General features: G+C 55.0%; 1 protein-coding gene across 11 annotated transcripts in view; it reads right to left on the bottom strand.

The window, feature by feature from the left end:
• MCF2 (MCF.2 cell line derived transforming sequence) overlaps positions 1-20,185 on the bottom strand; it is a 51,010-nt gene extending 30,825 nt beyond the window's left edge. For all 11 annotated transcript variants that reach the window (XR_005629043.1, XR_005629042.1, XM_039722504.1 and 8 more), the window contains exons 1-4: positions 20,092-20,185; positions 11,409-11,477; positions 10,747-10,861; positions 5,625-5,715 (exon numbers count right to left, since the gene is read on the bottom strand). Coding sequence is in view for 9 of the 11 variants with exons in the window: in XM_039722504.1 (XP_039578438.1) it covers positions 5,625-5,715; positions 10,747-10,861; positions 11,409-11,477; positions 20,092-20,146 (330 nt within the window). In the remaining 2 variants the exon portion in view is untranslated. The remainder of the gene's footprint in view (positions 1-5,624; positions 5,716-10,746; positions 10,862-11,408; positions 11,478-20,091) is intronic.
• Between the last annotated feature and the right edge of the window lie 6 nt (positions 20,186-20,191).

The raw sequence follows: 20,191 nt of genomic DNA on the forward strand, positions 1-20,191 counted from the left end.
TGTAGTTTAGTATAGTATTCTTTAATATAATATAGTACATAAAATAATAAATTAGCCTTCTGAAAACATGGAGTCAGATTCATCATTCTCTCCTTCATCTGGGAACCCCACAAATACAACAGCAGGGATGCCCCGGGCACCTCTGGCTGCAGGATGCCAGTGTGACCCACAGCACACACACCAGGAGAGCAGCACTGCCATCCTTCACCCCTGGCACCTCTGGCTGCAGGATACCAGTGTGACCCACAGCACACACACCAGGAGAGCAGCACTGCCCCCTCCACCCCAGGGACACACCACTGTGTCCCTCCTGCTCCTTGGTATTTCTCCTCAAAGAGCTGAGTTTCCAGGGCAGGTGATTGGATTTCCACTCAGTTTAGAAAGCATTTGGGGATTTTTCAGCTGATCTTACACGTACAGGATCAAGGTCAGCACTTACGAGCAGCTACAAAGCAGGAAACACAGCTTTGCAAATGACACCTAATGTATTCCAAGCTTGGGAAAAAATGAACAAGACAAGAAATAAGCTTGTAGAAAGACAGACACCAACAAGCTGTGTCCTGTGCCCTCTTAGAGACTTAAGGGAAAGGATGAAATGTTAGGAAAAAAACCCCACATAGACCAGTAAATCCTCAACATAACATTCCTGTAGGGATTGTATATTTTTTAATTATTGTAACAATTTCAGTTTTTCTCAGGGCTGAAGTGTAGATAAGTTTCCTAAAAACTGAACTCTAATGATACTGAAGGCACTGCTGCAAAAAACCCTTTCCCACAATGTATTACAGAAAGCAAAGACAAAAGGATCCTCAATCGTGCCTCATGCTTTATCTCACCATTTGTAAGACTGAAAAGAATCCGGTGCACTTGGTAAGCCTGGGGTTATGTAACAAAACACCTAAAGAGCCCTCTGGAGCCTGTGCCCTCTGCAGGACAGCAGGAAAGGCAGAAAACTCCCAGCACAGCTCCCCTAAATCAGGCATTACACCAGCTCCCTCACTACTGCTCACTGTCCACCCAGCACAGCCCTGCTCAGCACCCTGCCCTTCCCAGGACACACACGGGTACCCCAAGGCCAGGTCAGAGCTTTTTAATGCACATTTAACTCTAACCACCCAGACAGCCCTGCCTTAATCAATACAGACACACTGGGCTAAGAAACACAAGAAAGGACATGCACTGAGAGCACCCCAGTTACTGCCCCATACTGAGCATCTCGTTCTGACACATTTAGTGTGACTTTAACATTTCCACCAATTTTAGGAACTCTGTTTTCAGACACTATTCTTCCCTGCAGTTCACTGGGGCATCCATGAGGTTGGAGATCAATAAATAAAAAAATCAAATAAATTTTAAAACAAAGTAGTATCTGCCAGTAAGTTTCCTTCTGAGCACTGAGGCCAGGAGTCCTGATACAGGTGCTGAATGACTTTCTGCTGCCCCTTAAAGGAAAATCCTGCACAAAATCTGAGCCTTGAACTTCCCCCGGAGCCAGAACCAAACTCCGAGCGCTCTGCTACCTCTGCTTTGGCCGGCTGCATAGTTAACCTAATTAACCCAATTAACCAAAGATGCTGTCGGCATCGCTGGGGTCCGTGCAGGGCTGTCCTTCCCACGGGGTAATGGTACAGCCGCTGCTGCGGGCACAGAGCGGGCAGCGCGCGGGCACCGGGGCACCCAGGGATACCCAGTGACACCCGGGGCACCCAGTGACACCCACTGATACCAGGGGTACCGGGGCACCCAGGGATACCCGGGGCACCCAGGGATACCCAGTGACACCCGGGGCACCCAGTGACACCCACTGATACAGGGATACCCGGGGCACCCAGGGATACCCAGTGACACCCGGGGCACCCAGTGACACCCACTGATACCAGGGGTACCGGGGCACCCAGGGATACCCGGGGCACCCAGGGATACCCAGTGACACCCGGGGCACCCAGTGACACCCACTGATACCAGGGGTACCGGGGCACCCAGGGATACCCGGGGCACCCAGGGATACCCAGTGACACCCGGGGCACCCAGTGACACCCACTGATACCAGGGGTACCGGGGCACCCAGGGATACCCGGGGCACCCAGGGATACCCAGTGACACCCGGGGTATCAGGGCACCTGCTGCTACCCAGTGATACCCACTGACACCCAACTCTGAGGGCACCGGGGCACCCAGTGATACCCGGGGGTACCCACTGATACCTAGTGCTGCAGGCACCGGGGCACCCACTGATACCCAGTGATACCAGGGGTACCGGGACACCCAGTGATACCCAGTGATACCAGGGGTACCGGGGCACCCACTGATACCAGGGGTACCCTCTAATACCCAGCGCTGTGGGCAGCAGGGCACCCGCTGATACCCACTGATACCAGGGGTACCGGGGCACCCGCTCATACCTGGGGTACCTGCTGATACCCAGTGATACCTGCTGATACCTGGGGTATCCAGTGATAGCCACTGACACCCAGCGATACCCGGTGATACCCATTGATACCCAGCGGTGCTGGCAGTACCCAGTGATTCCCAGTGATACCCAGCAATGGCCAGCGGCACCCGACAGTACCAGCGACACCCAGCAGCACCAGCAGTACCTGACAGTACCAGCAGTACCTGGCGATACCCAGCTGTACCAGCGATACCCGGCAGTACCAGCAGTACCTGACAGTACCAGTGACACCCAATGATACCCAGCGACACCCAGCTGTACTAGAGATACCCGGCGATACCCGGCAGTACCAGCAGTACCTGACAGTACCAGCGATACCCGGCAGTACCAGCGGTACCAGCGGTGCCAGCGCCCGGCCGCTCCCGCACGGAGGATGCCCTGACTCCCCCCGCGCCGCCGGAGCCCGAGCGCTGCGGGCCGCGCCGCCGCCTCCCCCGGGCCCGTGCCGGTTCCCGCAGCACGGCGGGCCCGGAGCCTTACCGCATCCCGGGCGGGCCGCCCGCCCCGCCGCGGGCCCGCCTCCGCCATGCCCGGGGCTGCGGGGACGCTGCGGGACCGACAGTACCAGCGACACCCAGCAGCACCAGCAGTACCTGACAGTACCAGCAGTACCAGTGATACCCAATGATACCCAGCGACACCCAGCAGCACCAGCAGTACCTGACAGTACCAGCAGTACCTGACAGTACCAGTGACACCCAATGATACCCAGCGACACCCAGCTGTACTAGAGATACCCGGCGATACCCGGCAGTACCAGCAGTACCTGACAGTACCAGCGATACCCGGCAGTACCAGCGGTACCAGCGGTGCCAGCGCCCGGCCGCTCCCGCACGGAGGATGCCCTGACTCCCCCCGCGCCGCCGGAGCCCGAGCGCTGCGGGCCGCGCCGCCGCCTCCCCCGGGCCCGTGCCGGTTCCCGCAGCACGGCGGGCCCGGAGCCTTACCGCATCCCGGGCGGGCCGCCCGCCCCGCCGCGGGCCCGCCTCCGCCATGCCCGGGGCTGCGGGGACGCTGCGGGATGCAGGGATGCTGCGGGATGCAGGGATGCTGTGGAGGTTGCCGCGGGGATTCAGGGATGCAGGGATGCCGCGGGATGCAGGGATGATGCGGGGATGCTGCGGGGATGCGGGGATGCTGCGGAGCGCGCTGCCCCGCTCGCCCCGCTGCCCGGGGCCGGCCCGCAGCTCTTTGGTTCGGCTCGGCTCGGCTCGGTTCGGTTCGGGCAGGCAGCAGCCCTGCCGGCTCCCGGCTCCCGGCTGGCAGCCCCGCTCTCCTCCCAGCGCCGGCTTCGCTTTTAAGGTGGAATGCCCAAAATCCTCCTGCAGACGCTCTCTGCTGCGAGGACGGGGCTCCCGGCTCGCAGCTCTCGCCCTTCCCTCTCCCCCCGCCGTGATCCCCAAGGTGCCTTTCCAGGCTGCTCGGGGCTCAGGGGGTGAGCCAAGCAAAGATGCTGCGGCCACAACCCGAGGCTTGCCCCGGCATCACTTCCCACAGCACTGCTAGCCTGGTTGGCCCAGGCAATTAGAGGCACACATAAAGAGTTAAAACAAAAATCTGTACAGTGTGATAGAAAAATTTTCAAGATCAGATGCACAACCGCAGAGCTGCAATTGCATATACATATGCTGGAAAAAATAGGACACAGTCTGTGTTTTAAATTCAGCTTCATGGCACTCCTTTACTCCAAAACTGTACAAAGATCAGAAAAATATATATTTTTTTTTTAATTGCATCAGGGTTTATGATGCGTGACTGGGAAAAAATCAAGATTTAAATTTTTGTCCTTACACCTTCTGGACACAGAGACAGCCATTTAGGACCTGACTGTTTTTAAGACAGTATTCCCAAGTCTCAATGGACACGGGTTTCCTGCATCCCCCTTTGCACAGAGCTCCTCCCATTCTTTGCATGGCCAGCCCTGACACTGCAGGCAAAGTCACCTCTCCACGTGGACACCCAGCACTAACAGGGATGTGCTCAAATAATTAAATTTTCTTATGAAACACAAAACGAATGCCACTTTTGTAGAAGCTACAAATTAGGACAGGATTTTTTGCCATTTGACACTTCCAGACTATGCAAAGCAAGTACCTCACCCTTAAAGGATGCTCTTGGTATTAGCACCTGTTCAAACGCTGGCAGCAGAACTGAGTCTTGATGATGATCACTTTAAAGAACCACTTTCTAAATGCTGCTTCTTCTCTAGTGGTATGGCAACCACACCTGCAGGTTCAGTTTCTAACATTCAGAAAAACAGAACAGAAAATCCTCTCGGTGGGATCTCATTCACCCTGCCAAAAGGGAGCCCTCTGCCTCCTAAGGGATGCTGCCCAGCAAACTGCCAGGTGTCTTTAACAGCAAGTTCAGCTGTAGCAGATTAACCATTTAAAATACTGACTTTACCAGAACCAGGTAAGCATTTTGTGTCTCAGTGCATTCCCTTCACTCCATCCTTCCTCAGATGGACTGATGACATTAACCACTCCATGACTGAGCAGAAACAAGCACAACAATAATCCATCCACCCCCATGGCATGGTGTGCTTGGGAAAGGATTTCTCTGGGAGCTCCTACCCCCCTGCACCCAGAAATGTGACTTTTCTTCAGCTGCACACTGCTGAGAGCCCAGGCCCAGGTTCCCAGACACAGAGCAAGCAGAATTGCACAAGCAGCCCCTGTGAGCTGTGCTCAGAGCAGCATCTGCCAGTGCTGCCAGGCATGTGTGCACCAGGTCATTTCAAGCACATTAATGCATCCACACACTTTGAAATGGATTTTCCCATCCATGCCCACATTCAAATCCTTGTGAAGCCTGTTTAAAGAACCTAAAACTTTCAGTCACCAACAATTAGGTAAAATAAATTAATAACCAGTGTCAAGAACGAACATATATGGAGCAAAATTTTCCACCCATCAAAAGCAGAGAACATAGCACAAAACACATTTGAACCAGTGCAAAAGAGTATAAAACCCAGGAAATAGATCAAGCAAGCAAATTAACACACAAACAGCTCATTTAACACTCAAATTAATGACAGGGCCATAAAGCAAACTGCTGCCTAGAGAGGCAGCAGGAGCATCATTGCTCTGCTCCCCAGTGTTTTCTGAAGGAGACACACAAAGGCAGGGTGACAGTGCACTGAAAGCAATCAGCATTGAAGAGGACTTACTGCTATCTTTTGGAGAGTTGTTTTGACTGATGTCCACGTGTCCAGTCTTCTATCCAGGATCAGGATAAATTTAGTGTCAGACTCATGCTGACTGCAAGATAAGAAACACCAATAACCAGATAACATTCCAAGAAAAGTGACTGTTCCCAAAAGAACCCCAAATCCAAGAACCTGGAATGCAAACCACATTTTAGTATTTCTGCAGTTCCTGAAATTCCCTTTGAAAAAATCTTCCTGAACACCCAAACTCTTTCCAGAGGCACTTAGCAACAGAACAAGGGGCAACAGGCACAAACTGAAGCACAGGGAATTCCATCTGAACATGAGGAAAAATGTCTTTGTCCTGAGGGTGGCAGCGCCCTGGGACACACTGCCAAGACAGATTGGGAAATCTCCTTCTCTGGATATTTTAAAAACCCACCTGGGGCTGTTCATAGCTCCAGATCTTCCAGCACAACCTGCTGCAGGTGAAGCTGCTCTGCTGGGGGGCAGGACTGGATGATCTTCAAGATCCCTTCCCACCCCAGGCCATTCTGTGACCTCCACAGCTCCCCCCAGCCCAGAGTTCCTGTGATCCTGACTGTCCCCAGCTGTGACTCTGTGTGACGTGGTGACACCAGAGTGCTCTGGGAACCCAAAGGGGCCTTGAGGAGCAGCTGTGCCCTGGCCAGCAGGCTCCCCCAGTGATGCCCCACGACCCCCCTGCCCTCCTGCCCAGGTTAGAGCAGCCAGGCAGTGACTCCTGCCTTGTTCTGGCAGGAGGCACCAGAGGGGACACCAAGGCAGGGCAGGAGGCAGCAGAGGGGACACCCAGGCAGGGCAGGAGGCACCAGAGGGGACACCCAGGCAGGGCAGGAGGCAGCAGAGGGGACACCCAGGCAGGGCAGGAGGCACCAGAGGTGACACCCAGGCAGGGCAGGAGGCAGCAGAGGGGACACCCAGGCAGGGCAGGAGCTTTCAGTCAGTGCACACCCCGCTGCTGTGCTCTGTGGCAGCCACAACTCTGACAAACACATTGAACAGGAGTTAGCAGTGGTGCTCAGAGGGATAAAGAGCAATTCCCTCTGACTGAAGGCATGGAGAGGCACCCAGCCATCCTGTGACACATCTTATGGAGCTCTAACTCACACCCAGAGTGCAAAGGTTTCACATGAATTCATTCAGTGGCTCTGAAGCGTAGAAGTAAGGAGCAGAGAAAATGAACATCAAATTTTACATGTGGGTCACAGACAGAACACATGTAATAAAGTCTCAGGCTGTGAGCATGCTGAGTCTGACTTTTCAGCCAAAACCTTTATTTGCTTAGAATGGTTTAGGCAATGTGAGACAACTCTGCAGGTTTCTGTTAGCTCTGTTCACCCCCACCACGAGCTAAGTCACCCAGGTGGGTGGGAGCAGGCCCAAGCATCCTTTGGTTTGAGGCAAAAATAAAACCCTTGGGTTTTTCAGCACACTCTAAAATTTTTCAAGGTATGTCTCTGAGCTATAAAGAACAATTCCCAACTCCCTTGGTGTTTCCCAAGGGTCTGCAATTGAAAAAAATAGACTGTGTTTACACAGAACTGCTGTAATCACAATAAAACCTGAAGAAAACCTCCAGAATCCAAGTGATTTAGAAAAGGCAGCCAGACTGTGGTGCAGTGCCAGTTAAGCAAAGCTGGAGTCATTAACTCAGGACGAGGTTATGCTCACAGAGCAGCCTCTGAGCATGCCAATGCACTTTTATCAGTTCCCTTCCAGAAGCAAAGAGGAAAGTTCCCAGCAGTGTGACACCCTGACACCTACTGTGGGAAATTTGTCATTTATTCTAGGCCAGTGGAGAAAGTCTGTGACTATTTGCAAGCCAGGCCTTGCAGGTTTATCAGATTTCCAGGCCCGTGATGTCCCTTTTAGACTGACAATAAAAATAAATCAATGCTTTCCACCAGGGCTCTGAGGGCTCTTTGCTTGCATCCAGCAGCAGGAAGATGCAGACAGATAACCAGGGCAAGGATTGCTCCTCTCTGGGTGTTTCTGGTCACTTTTGGATGCAGACTAAAAATAAAGACCTGGGATGTTTTGCAGGACTTGAAATTGGACCCTGGAGTCTGCAGCTGTGAGAGTGAGCACAGCACAGAGAGACTCTTGCTGCTGGGGGGATCAGAGCACGCAGCCAGACCTGCCCAGCACTGAAACCCTGAGATATTTATAGGCAGCAGCACCCTGCCCTGCCCACTGCTCTGTGCCCTCAGTCACGGCCCTGAGCCACCCTGGACCCCCCTCCCAGCCTAAAGGAGACAGGCACAGCTCATCTGAACAGCTGGAGAGTCGCAGAAAGGACAGAAAGGACAGAACAGGATGTGCTGTTTCAGCAGGAGGGGACCCACAGTTAACCTGTGCAGTGTCTGGGCATTTCAGGCTGACCAAAAGCCAGCAGATGCTGTTGAGGGCATTGTCCAAATGCCCCCTGAACAGACAGCCTGGGGAACCAGTGACATCTCAGGGAACCTGCTCTGCTGTTGGACACCCCTCAGCAGACAAATGCTTCCTACAGCCTGTTCTAAACCTGCCCTGACAGTCTGAACCATTCCCACCTGTCCTGTCCCGGGCTGCCAGGGGTCAGAGCCCAGCCCACGCCATCCCCAGGAAGCTCAGAGAGCAGGGGCACCCCTGAGCCCCCTCTCCACACAGGAGGAGCCCAGGGGCCTCAGCTGCTCCTCACAGCACGTTCCTGCAGCCCTCTCACCAGAGCTGCTCCCTCTGCACAGCTCAAGGCCCTTCACATCCCTTTGAACTGCACACAGTATGGAAGGCAGTACCACACCAATGCCACACACAGAGGGATTTCTTCAGTTTTCAACTTTTACTCTAACAGTAATTAAATTAGCTTTTTGTAATAACAATCTTACAGATATCATAACTGACTTTAAAAAAATCAATTGAAGCTTCTACTGGAATTCTGGCTTAACTTGGAAGAGACAAATTCTTTCAGGCTAGAGAAAAGATTTCTATGTGCTGTAAAGACCACACTGCCACAGCCCTCAACCCAAGCCTGGATAAAGTGCTGCCTTCTCACTCCTCAGGTCTCTTTTCTGCAGAAGCAGGATCAGTCACACGTCCCTGCCTCCAGCAGCCACTGCAGGTGCTGCTCAGCACAGCCAGCCTGAAGGCAGGCAGCGTTTTGAGCTGGATGTGCACAGAATAGAAAGTGGGCACCTATTACTTATTTTCCCTCCCAGCTCATCCACACAAGCACTTCCTGCAGCTGCCTCCTGCCTGCAGCAGTTCCAGGAATACTAAAAATTCCCTTGCCTACAGACTCACCTTCCTCCTGGCTCTGCCATGAATGCACCCACCTGGAGGGCTCAGGAGGAGATTTCAGCATCCATCCCCTTCATCTAACAACTATTTCCAGGAGAAGAATGCCTGATGAAATTCAGCTTCCCAAAATACTACAGAGACCATTCAGCCTGCCCAGGTGGCAGCAGGCTGACACCCAGGGGGTTTTCTCAGGCTGGGACAGGTAGGACACCGTGCAGCTCCTTTGCATGGTGCTGGTTTTGATCTCCCCTGCACACCCACAGCCAAGCAGGTGCTGCACCCACACCTGGCCCTGATATTGGAGGAAATGAAGTACCTCTGGCAGGTAAATATTTACCTCCTTTAGGGACTTTCTGGCCAAAGTGTGAGCTCCAATCCCAGGATGTGCACACAGAGCTGGCACAGACTGCCACCCCCAGCCGGGCGATGCTGTGCCTGCCCCCCCGAGCCCTGCAGCTCCAAGGTGCCAGGGGGCACACGTTTCTGGGGTGCTCAGACACTGGGGCAGGCTGGCACGGTGGCAGGACGATTAAAGTGGTTTTACTGGAAACATGCTGAACATGAATCACCAGCAAGCTCGCAGCTCTCATTAGTTTCTGGATTGAGTTTGACCGATTACAGGGACAGCAGGACTGCTCATCATGCTAATGCCAGGGTGTTTACACTCAGGTGCAACGAGAAGCCTCGGAGAGACCAGCCAGAGCTGGGAAGTGCAGCTGCACAGAGCAGGGCTGCCTGCACAGGATGAACAACGCCTGGCAGGTCCTGCCCCTGCTGGGCCAGGAGCCCTCAGAACCTCAGAGCCCACCAAAAACAGGACAGAGCAACCAGAGGCTCCTTTTTTGTGTTTTTGAACAGAGGTGCCTAAACCCTGCACACTTGTGCCAAAGCAGCTCTGATGGACAGCTCCCCTCCAGCTGCTGCCAGCCTGCTCTCCCTGCAGGAAGGAATTTGCCAAAACAGGCATTATTCAAGGAAATTAAGGATTCCAGGTAACTGAGTCACCAGGCTCAGCAGCAAGAATTAGGAGGGCCATTAATCTAAGCCTCCAGCCCAGTGAGGCACAGGCAGGCTGTCAGCAGCTTTCCTGCCACACAGGCAGTGGGAGCTGCTGCTCTCTGCTGAGCCATCACCTGTCACGGGCACCCCAAAGGCTTCCTTCTGTAATTAGCCTCTTCCTCTGGTTTCATTTCTCTTTTTCCACAGCAGTGACTCTCTATTTGTACACGTCAAAATATTATTTTGCAGCGCCATGGTATATTTCAGCAGTGACACATGCCAAAGCTTGAGGAAAGCTTGTTAATTAGAAACTTAATCAAGTAAACGTGTGGTACATTCCAGCTGACAGGTCACAGGGATGATGTCCACTGCCTCCTCTGCAGCTCCTGGCACACAGAGCACCTCACCTGGGCACTGTGGGGCTCTGAGAGCTGAAGGAGGGCTGTTATCATATAGCAGAAGCTCCATACTGTTGTGTCCTTACCACAGAAGATTCACAGCTTCTTGGTGTTTCTGGTGGGCAGCTCCTCAGAGCACTGACTCTGTTCCTCACCAAGCAGCCAGCTGGCTCCAGTTCCCTCTCAAGCACCCAACCCACTCTTTTACAGCCCTCTTCTTCTCCCTGCTCACAGCTCTGGCCTGTTAAAGCCAGGCCTGCTCCTAATCTTTGGTACTTGGCCCAGCTGCAGCTCCTCAGGGGTGAGGTCACTTTCTGATTTATCTTTATTTTCTGATATTCTATCCCCCCAAGGAGCCCCTCACCCCGCAGGTGGCTGTGCCCTGCAGCCCCTGCCCAGGACCCCCCTGCCCACCCCAGCCCCACCTTGGCACCGAGGTCAGGTAGGTCAGGACCCTGGCCACGCTCTCCTCAGGCACCTGGTTGAAGCCAGCATTGTCGGGCAGGGTGATGATCCAAGCCTTGTCCTTGCCCCTTCCACCTGCAAAACACACAGGGATGCTGCCCTGCCCTGCCCTGCTGCTGAGGAGGGCACAGCACAGCCCGGGCACCAGGCAGCCCGGGCACACACTGCCACAGGGGCTTTCACACGCCCAGAAGGGCCAAAGAAAGGCACATCTGCTCTGAGTCCAGCACAACACAAAGGGCAGGAGCTGGAAACAAAAGCATCAAGAACCAGGCACTTCCTTCACTTACTGAGTGTGCTGACACAGGACAGCAGAGGAAATCAGGAATACAGGGGCAAACACTGGCCTGGAACCTCCAGAGATACATCTCACAGCAGAGTGCTTGTGCATGCCCCGAGTGCTGGGAGTATTGTACAGAATGTTTTACAGTGTGGCACGGGACAGAAACCCAACCTGCTTTTCAAACTGCCTCCATGTTTTATAAACAGCAGTTCCAGTGGCACTGGATACCTGGTGGGTATCTGTGTGAAGTATCACCCTGACAAACAGCAGAGAAGTTTGTCTGCAGTATTTAATTACCACAGGGACACAGAGAGACCCTGAAGATGGTCTCCTACTCACCAGACAGAAAAGCAAACTCTTTCATCAGATCATCACTGATGTCCTTTGCACAGATGGGCACTGCAGTTTCTGGAGAAAGGGAAAAGCAGCAATCAAAATCAAGCACAAATCCAAAGCAGACACATTTATCAACGTGCTAATCCAAAGGTGGAAATGAACTCCCCTAAGCTATACATGAAACTGTGACAAAGGACACGTGGATCTCAGAGATGTTATTTCTATTTCTAATGACTCTAACAGGGTGAAAGCCACACGTCAGAAACAAAAGTATAATTGCACCAAGGGAGCACTGCCCTCCCCTCACCGGGCCACAGCCAATGTACATTTTATATTTTGGAGCCACAGCCAATGTACATTTTATATTTTGGAGCCACAGCCAATGTACATTTTGTATTTTGGAGCCAGCAATCCCTGTGTCCCAGTCTCGCAGTGCTCCCCAGCCCTGGCAGGGCAATGGGCTGAGGTTTGGGAACTGCAGCCTCCAAGCTGCTGCTCTGGGAGCTAGGCTGGGCTTTCAGGCTGTCACAGGCTTTCATTTTGGACAAATAAGCTTCTGAAGCCACGCTTTCACCTGGCATGGGGCCACAGGCAGTGGAGAGGCTGTTGTTCTTATGTTCAGTTATTAGATTCTTCCTAATTAAATCGTGGCAAGGCTGGCTCAATACCATACTTAGCACCATGATCATTTCAGAGGCAGTGAAGCACAGCAGAACAACACACACAGCCTTACCTTTCCCTGGGAGAAGGAAACAAAGACCACACTGACTAAACACAAAGAGGAGCTTAAAGCTGGCAAACATTTTTCTGGATTATCTATAAATGGAATGACAGCTACAAGTCAAACATCCTTGTTCCTGCAAATAAACGTTTTGGAGCACATCTACACAGATTAAAGTCCTTGTGCCTTCTGATAATCAAATTGTAAACACTGATTATTTCACAGAGCTGGTCCTGGGGAATAATCTTCTGGCTGTTTTAAATCAGACAGGCTGCATGCTTCAGCACACTCCAGAATAATCAATATTTATTCTATTTCCCCTTTTTTCAAAGCTTTCTGGTCACTTCTACTTTATGTGAAGGTTTTTCAGGCCTGCATTGGCTGCAGGGTGCTGCAGCACAGCAGCCCAGATGTGTGGGGCTCTCTGCCCTTGCAGGCACACACACTGCTGGCCTTCCCTCCTGCAGATAAAAATGGCATTTTTGTTGTTGAGGATGGAGCCCCAGTCCCACTGGCATCTACAGAAACATTCCTGATTTTAACAGGCCCTAGAACTGGTCTTGGTGAGAAAGAAGTTTGTCTTGCAAAGATATTTCAAATATTTGTCTCTCATTCAACTGCTTCACCCAACTTGAGGACAAGCAGCAGCAAGAGATTCCTTCTCTATTTATTGATTTCTTTTTTCACCAGGTCAATGGTTTCATACTGATGAAATTCACATTTAACAACTTAATGAGCTCCCACACCTGAACCAGATGACACCAAACGTGTCATTGAAAATACGAGACAAAAGCCCACCCTGCCAGCCCTGCCTTCCCCAAAATTCAGCCCTGCTTCCCCAAAAGTCCAGCCCCAGGCCTGGTTTCCCCAAAGTGCAGCCCTGCCTTCCCCAAATGCAGCCCCAGCCCTGCTTTCCCCAGAATTCAGCCCCAGCCCTGCCTTCCCCAAAATTCAGCCCTGCTTTCCCCAAAATGCAGCCCTGCTTCCCCCAAAGTGCAGCCCCAGCCCTGCTTCCCCCAAAATGCAGCCCCAGCCCTGCTTTCCCCAAAATTCAGCCCTGCCTTCCCCAGGGTGCAGCCCCATCCAGCCTGGCCACGTGCTGGACCTGCCCGTGACTGGAGAGCTCCGAGCCAGCAGAGCCCCAGGCTGGCAGCAAATGTGGATTTTGGAGGGTTCTGCACTGCTGTGAGAGGGATGTGCCAGTTCACTGAGGCTGACCAGGAAGGAAGTTTGCCTTTCAAACAAAACATCACTTAATTTAAAAGCCTCACAAGACACTGCCTCACTGAGAAGCACCCAACAAGAGGCAGGGGGAGGTCGTGCCCATCCTCTGGGACAATCCACGGGACACAGGAGCAGGATGCTGCCCCTTGGGCACCACAAGGGCCTGGCTGTGGAGAGACCAGAGCTGCTCCCCTGCCAGCTCAGCCCTGGCACTGGCTCTGGGCTGGCCACTGGGCTCACCTCCCAGGCAAACACAGGGAAACCAAGGGCTGGCACCAAACCCACGAGTGCTGCTGTGCCTGGGGCACTTCAGCTGGGTGCTGCAACAAGTCCTGCACAGAGCACGGCCTCTGTCCTCAAACATTGACCTCTGCAGGAAGGCAGTGAAGGGCAGGAGGCACCACAGACCCTCCAACACGGCTTCAGCTGGTGCTCTGTGCCAAACTGGGGCTTTTCCTTTAAGCCACTCTTGGGACAGGACAGAACAGACCCCAGGGCTCTGCCCTGTGAGCAGCACAGCCAGCCTGCCCCTCCCTGGCACAGGCTGCAGGAAGCCAGGCCCTCAGCAAAGTCCACTCCTTTCTTTCCAAGGCAAAAAGAGCCTTTGTGATCACCAGCTGTTACAAAACCAAGCCCGAGCTCCCCACACAGCATCAGAGCACGTCACAAAGTGTCCCCACACTGCTGGCATCACCTCCAGCCTCAGGGCCTGACTGAACACCAGCAGCACCTGGATGGGAAATGGCCAGAACGGTGTAGTGTCACTTTTATACAGCCCCAAAACGGGCACTCAGAAAGTGCTGCTGCAGTTATTACATTTGGAGGCTCCTCTGCAGGGGGAGATTGTTGCCATGGTGCAGTTTGGAGGCTGCAAGGAGCCAAGCAGGGAAAGCACAGAGGGGAATCCAGGCCCTGGGGAAAGCAGCGTGGCTCAGCACGGAGCCCTGCCGAGCCTGGCCTGCCCCCCATTCCTGGTGTGCACAGTGCAGGGCATCGCCCAGCCCCGGGAGCCCAGGGCTCTGCAGGCCCTGGGGAAAGCAGCGTGGCTCAGCACGGAGCCCTGCCGAGCCTGGCCTGCCCCCCATTCCTGGTGTGCACAGTGCAGGGCATCACCAGCCCCGGGACCACTGCACACACTGGGCAGTGCCACCCGTGGAGGGACACTGGGGCTGGCACGGGGGGTGCAGTGACACCAGAGAGGGGACAGCTCCTGCCCCAGCCCAAATCCCTCTGCTGACACCCAGTTAGACCCTCAAGTGCTTTGCTCTTACCAAACTCTGCTTTTCCTTCCTTTCCAGACTTCAGAGGGTGCAGCAGCGCAGGCAGCAGCTGTGTGACACACCTGCCAAGTGCCCCCCACCCAGACACTGCCCAAACCCTGGCTGTGCCAAGGGCACTGCTGGCACCAAGGGCACCAAGGGCACTGCTGGCACCAAGGGCACTGCTGGCACCAAGGGCACCAAGGGCACTGCTGGCACCAAGGGCACTGCTGGCACCAAGGGCACTGCTGACCCAACCCTGCTGGCACCAAGGGCAGTGCCAGCCCTGCTGAACCAGCTGCTGCAGGGTGCTGCACTAGCCTGGGCACCTGGGAGAACCACGGAATTCCCTGGAATTCCAGCTGGTGTGGGCATTCCCCGTGCCAAGTGGGCGGCACAAAGGACACATTAAACTATTTATGGCAGAAAGCTCCAGCAGCTGTGACTGCTGAAGAGCCTCTGTCCCCCAGCCCCGGGACAGCTCACACCTCCTGTGGCAGGGGCTCCCCTGCACACCCCCAGCCTGCAGGCACCAAAGCCAGCTCTCACCTCGAGGGAAAGGGCAGCAATCAGGCTCAGAAATGCCTGCTTTCCTGGGAGATGTGATGTGCTGATCTGAGGGAGATTGCCCTGGCAAGGGCTGAAGTCCTGCACAAGGCAGGAAAGCCCCACCAGGATCAGTCCATCTCCAGGAGAGATGGCTTGGTCACCTCACCAGGTTCAAGGACTCCCTGAATTATCTTTGCTCAGACTGGGGGCGATTTTTAAGGAATGGCTGACTCTATTTTCAAGCTCCTTCTCTTCCTTCTCCCCAGGCACCTGCTCCAGCACAGCGTAGGAAGCAGCAGCAGATGGTTCTCTCTTCTGACCCAGGGCTGTGCTTCCCCTGCGAGGCCTTCCAGGGCTTGTGTGCCCGAGTGCTGCAGTGCAGACACATCCCCTCCACCAAACCTGGGGGTGTGCTCAGCTAGGAAACCACCCAGCAAGAAAAGGAAAGCTCCTGAAAAACTGGAGTGACCTTTTCCAAAGGCTCAGATTTAGACACACTGAGGATAGGAGGAAAAAGGCAAAAAAAGGGTGCTGTGAAAGGAAAGGAAGAAAAGGAATGGAAAATGTTAAATCAGCTTGGAGGTCCATGGCCCAGGCAGTGACTGACCCAGGGTGCAGTGTCCCCATGGGAGCAGCCCAGTGCCCACCCTGCAGCACAGCTGAGCCCCGTGCTCACATTGGGGTGACCAGCACACCCAGCTGAGCCCCGTGCTCACACTGGGCTGGCACCAGCACACCCAGCTGAGCCCTGATGCAGCCAGCCAAAGATCCCCCAGCCATGGAAATGCCATCCTTGGACACAGCTGTGGGAGCTGCAGCGAGCAGAGGAGCCCTGGCTGAGCCCTGCTGCCAGCAAGGAGGAGAGGAGGGTGTTCAGGGCAGGTTAAAAGATCCCCTGTGCTGGAGACTGTGGAGTTTTGGGGCTGGGGGTGGCGGGGAGGGAATCTCTTCCAAGTTATATTTAGCAGCTGAGAAACTGGGGAAGCTTTGCTAAGAAAAGGTGAAGCAAAAGCAAATTAAGCAGCAACGAGGCTTAGCTGTCACCTCCTGCTATGCTGTGATGTTTTCATGTCCAATCAGAAAAACCCCACTCTCATATCACACCAAACAAAGCAAAAATTGGGAATGATAAAAGCCAGCTCCACCGTCCATGAATTCACGTCAATTGCAAGAAATGCAATAGAAGATTCTCAACACCCACTCTTTGGGATTCAACCACCACGTGGGAGTTGAGAAAATCTAGTTTCTTGCATTTCTAACATATAGGAGCTTCAATGTACTTCAGTTTTCTCCTTTTCCCAGCTTCAGTCACTCTTCCCTCGCCAAGGACAGCAGCTCATGTGTTTGCACATCAGCACCAGGGCACACCTGCCAGCTGTGCAGGCAAAGGCACATTCAGTGCCTCCAGTACACATCCTCCCAGCCCAAACAGCCAGCCCTAAACCAGAGCCCATTCAGCACAAAAGACTTCCAAAACACAGTAAAAACATACAGGCATCAGTAACTTTCCCATCATCGTTCAGCACCATGCAAACAGTGATTTTTCAAAGGGAAATTCCAGCACAAAGTAACTCCTGGGAGATATTTCAGCAGTAAATCCTGGGGCCTCACTGGCTGCCTGGAGAAGCTGGAATGAAGTTCACTGAGGACACTGGAACAATTTCTTTCACAGCTGATATAGCCAGGAAACTAAACCATGCAGCCAGGTTCCCCCAATGGCATCACCTGGAAACTCTACTGTAAAGCAAGGGAAAATAAACAAAATTTTTCCCGAACTGAAAGTGGAAATGGCCAATTCTGGTATTCCCCCACTGAGCAAAAGCACATTTCCAAGCCCAGCTAACCTGTCCCTGCAGCAGGTCTGTGCAATGGGAAGTGAGATGGGGAGGGCATTGCTGGTGTGTCACCCCCAGCCCTGGCACACACCCCCAGAGCAGCAGGATAACAGTGCTGGGCCCCAGGAGCAGCTCTGCCCAGGACATCCTGACTCATCTCGGCCCTAAAAGCAATTCCAGCATCGCCTGGGAGGAAAAAGGGAGTCAGAAAAGAAGGCAGCCCCACCTGGGCACTGCCAGCAGCACTCCCCAGGCTGCAGCTCCTCTGCCCACCCGTTTTCCACTGGCCTCACCTTTCCCAGCGCGAGTGGCAGGTGAGCTGGGTGAGCCATGGCAGCAGAGCAGGCTGGGCAGGGCCCTGCTGTGCTCAGCACCTGTCCCCAGACAGCCACTGTCACAGCAGCACGTGGCTGTCCCAGGGGCTTGTGGCGGTTTGTGGCTCCCCTGCCAAAGCCAAGGCCAACCAAGGTCCCACAGCAGCACAACCAGGGCCATGTCCCAGCCCTAAACCCCAGCCCATGTGGTTTGTGGCTCCAGGGCTCCCCTGCAAGCCCCACCTGCCAAAGCCAAGGCCAACCAAGGTCCCACAGCAGCACAACCAGGGCCATGTCCCAGCCCTAAACCCCAGCCCATGCACTCTGTGTCTGCAGGCATCCTCTCGCTCAGAGGCAAAGAGAGCTCTTGGGAAACTCTCTCTTTCCCTCAGCATGTTTTACACCTCAGTTGCTCCCTCCCACACAGCCCTGCTGTCACTTCACTTTGTCCTGGTATGTGAATGACAACCATTAACGTGCGTGTAGCCAATGTGATGCGGGAGAGGAAGCACATCCCACGTACTACTGCCTGCTCCAGACTACTACTGCTCTGTGCCCAGCCACAGGGGCTGCTGCAGCAGGCACAGAGCCTCTGGAGGCTGCCGGGGGCAGCCCCAGCCACTTACCAGGGCCATGTCCCAGCCCTAAACCCCAGCCCATGCACTCTGTGTCTGCAGGCATCCTCTCGCTCAGAGGCAAAGAGAGCTCTTGGGAAACTCTCTCTTTCCCTCAGCCTGTTTTACACCTCAGTTGCTCCCTCCCACACAGCCCTGCTGTCACTTCACTTTGTCCTGGTACGTGAATGACAACCATTAACGTGCGTGTAGCCAATGTGATGCGGGAGAGGAAGCACATCCCACGTACTACTGCCTGCTCCAGACTACTACTGCTCTGTGCCCAGCCACAGGGGCTGCTGCAGCAGGCACAGAGCCTCTGGAGGCTGCCGTGGGCAGCCCCAGCCACTTCACAGATGGGAATGGCCACAAAAGCCTTGGGATGTTCACAGCCCTTTTCTCAGTCTAAGGCAGGTACGGGTGGATCACCTTCTGCTAGAAACAACCAAGTTTCCAGGATTGCTGCATGCAGGGAAATGGTTAAAACATGGTCCCAGATCAGGCTGAATGCTCAGAAATTGGCAATTAGGGAAAAAAGCCTCTGATTTATTTTTAATCTCATGATTTGAAGAACCTTAGTCAACATTGTCTCTTTCTCAACATTTTATTTTAAGAACCTGTGTGGATGCCAAATCATGGGTCCGGATCCTGCAGCTACAACCACACAAGTGTGCCTTTGTGGGGATCTTTGGCTCTGTATGACCATTACACAAAGGTCATCTGCCCAAAGCTGGTTAGCAGAGAGGCTCATGCTCAGAAGAAAGCCAGTGCCTGCTTTCACCTGGTCCCCAGCACACAGCTCAGAGCACACGTGCACCACCCGTGTCCCCATGCCCGTGTCACCAGCTCCTGCTCCAGCAGCGTGGGTGCTCTGCCAGGAGCAGCACAAGGAGCATTTCATCACACCCATCCAAGCAGCATCCCTTGCGCAGTGACCGTGACCACCCTGCCCAGTGCAAATGCTCCACTGCAGGGTGCAGGGAAAGGAGCAGGGTGGGCAGGCAGAGCAGAAGGGGCTGTGGGCACCACCTCGGAAGGGCACGGACAGCAGCTCCTGGGAGGCAGGTGGCACGTTGTGGAGCACTCACCTGTGATTCCTCCTGCACCCCCAGGTGTGCCTTGCAAAGATGCCAAGAAAGCTGGCATTAGACAGGAAGCTGGTTTTGGGTCAGTGTGTCTCTTTTGTGCCCCGCACAGCTGCAAGCACTCTGCCAGCTGCACACAGATGAGGAGTGCTGGCTCTGCTTCACTCCTGACAGGGTGTGCATCCCCCGGGGAGCCTGGAGCCGCCCGAGGGCCCTTCCCTTCCTGCCTCAGGAAAGACCTCCTCAAAAATACCTGTAGCTCCGCTCAGGAGAACAGGAAAATGGTGAAAAAGCGAGGGCTGCGCACAACTTCTGAGCAGATCGCTGTCCATCAAAGGCAACAGCGCCGAGGCAGCCACGGCCCGGGATCAGGGATCGGATTGCACCGGCTGCTCACGGGCACGGTGGGCAGCACGGGAGCACAGCCGCTCGGTACAGCGGGAACTCGGGCACAGCCCGCGCGGAGTGCCGGGACACGGGACGGGGACGGGGGGGACAGGGGACGGGGGATACGGGACGGGGACGGGGGACAGGGAACAGGGGACACGGGACAGGGGACGGGGGACAGGGGACACGGGAGAGTGTCCAGGTGTCGGACACAGGAGCACACCTCACACACATCTCTGCTGCCCTTCTTCGCACCCGGGAAGGGGCAGCCACGGCCGGGGCTGAGCTCCAACTCAGCTTGTGGCCGGGAGCCCGCACGCCGGGAGCCCCTCAGCCGTGGCCGCGGGAAGGGCGCGGGGCTCGCACGGGCGAACATCCCCTGCCAGCGGCAGCGCCCGCCGGGCACGCTGGGGACACGCGGGGACACGGCTCCTCCCGAGCACCCACCGTGCCGCCCGTGGAGCGATAACACAACAGCTGAACAGCTGAACAGCAGAACAGCAGAACAGCAGCCCGAACCCTCGGCCACCCGCGAGCGGCCGGCCCCGCCGAGGGGCAGCGGGCCCGGGCGCAGAGCGCGCTCGGCACCGGCTCCGGGGAGGGACGGGGCACCCGGGGCATCCCGCATGGTGCCCAGGCTGCCGCTGCCCCGCGGGTGTCCGGGATCGCCGCTGTCCCCCCGGCGGCCCGGCACTCACCGGCGGCGGCCTCCAGCAGCGCGGCGGCGCGGAGCAGGCGGTAGTAGCGCTCCATGTCCCCCGCCGAGGTGCCGCCCGGCGGGGGCCCGCCCGGGGCCGG

Source organism: Passer montanus, unplaced genomic scaffold (genome assembly GCF_014805655.1).
Source record: "Passer montanus isolate IOZ18808 unplaced genomic scaffold, ASM1480565v1 scaffold49, whole genome shotgun sequence".
NCBI classification, from domain to species: domain Eukaryota; kingdom Metazoa; phylum Chordata; class Aves; order Passeriformes; family Passeridae; genus Passer; species Passer montanus.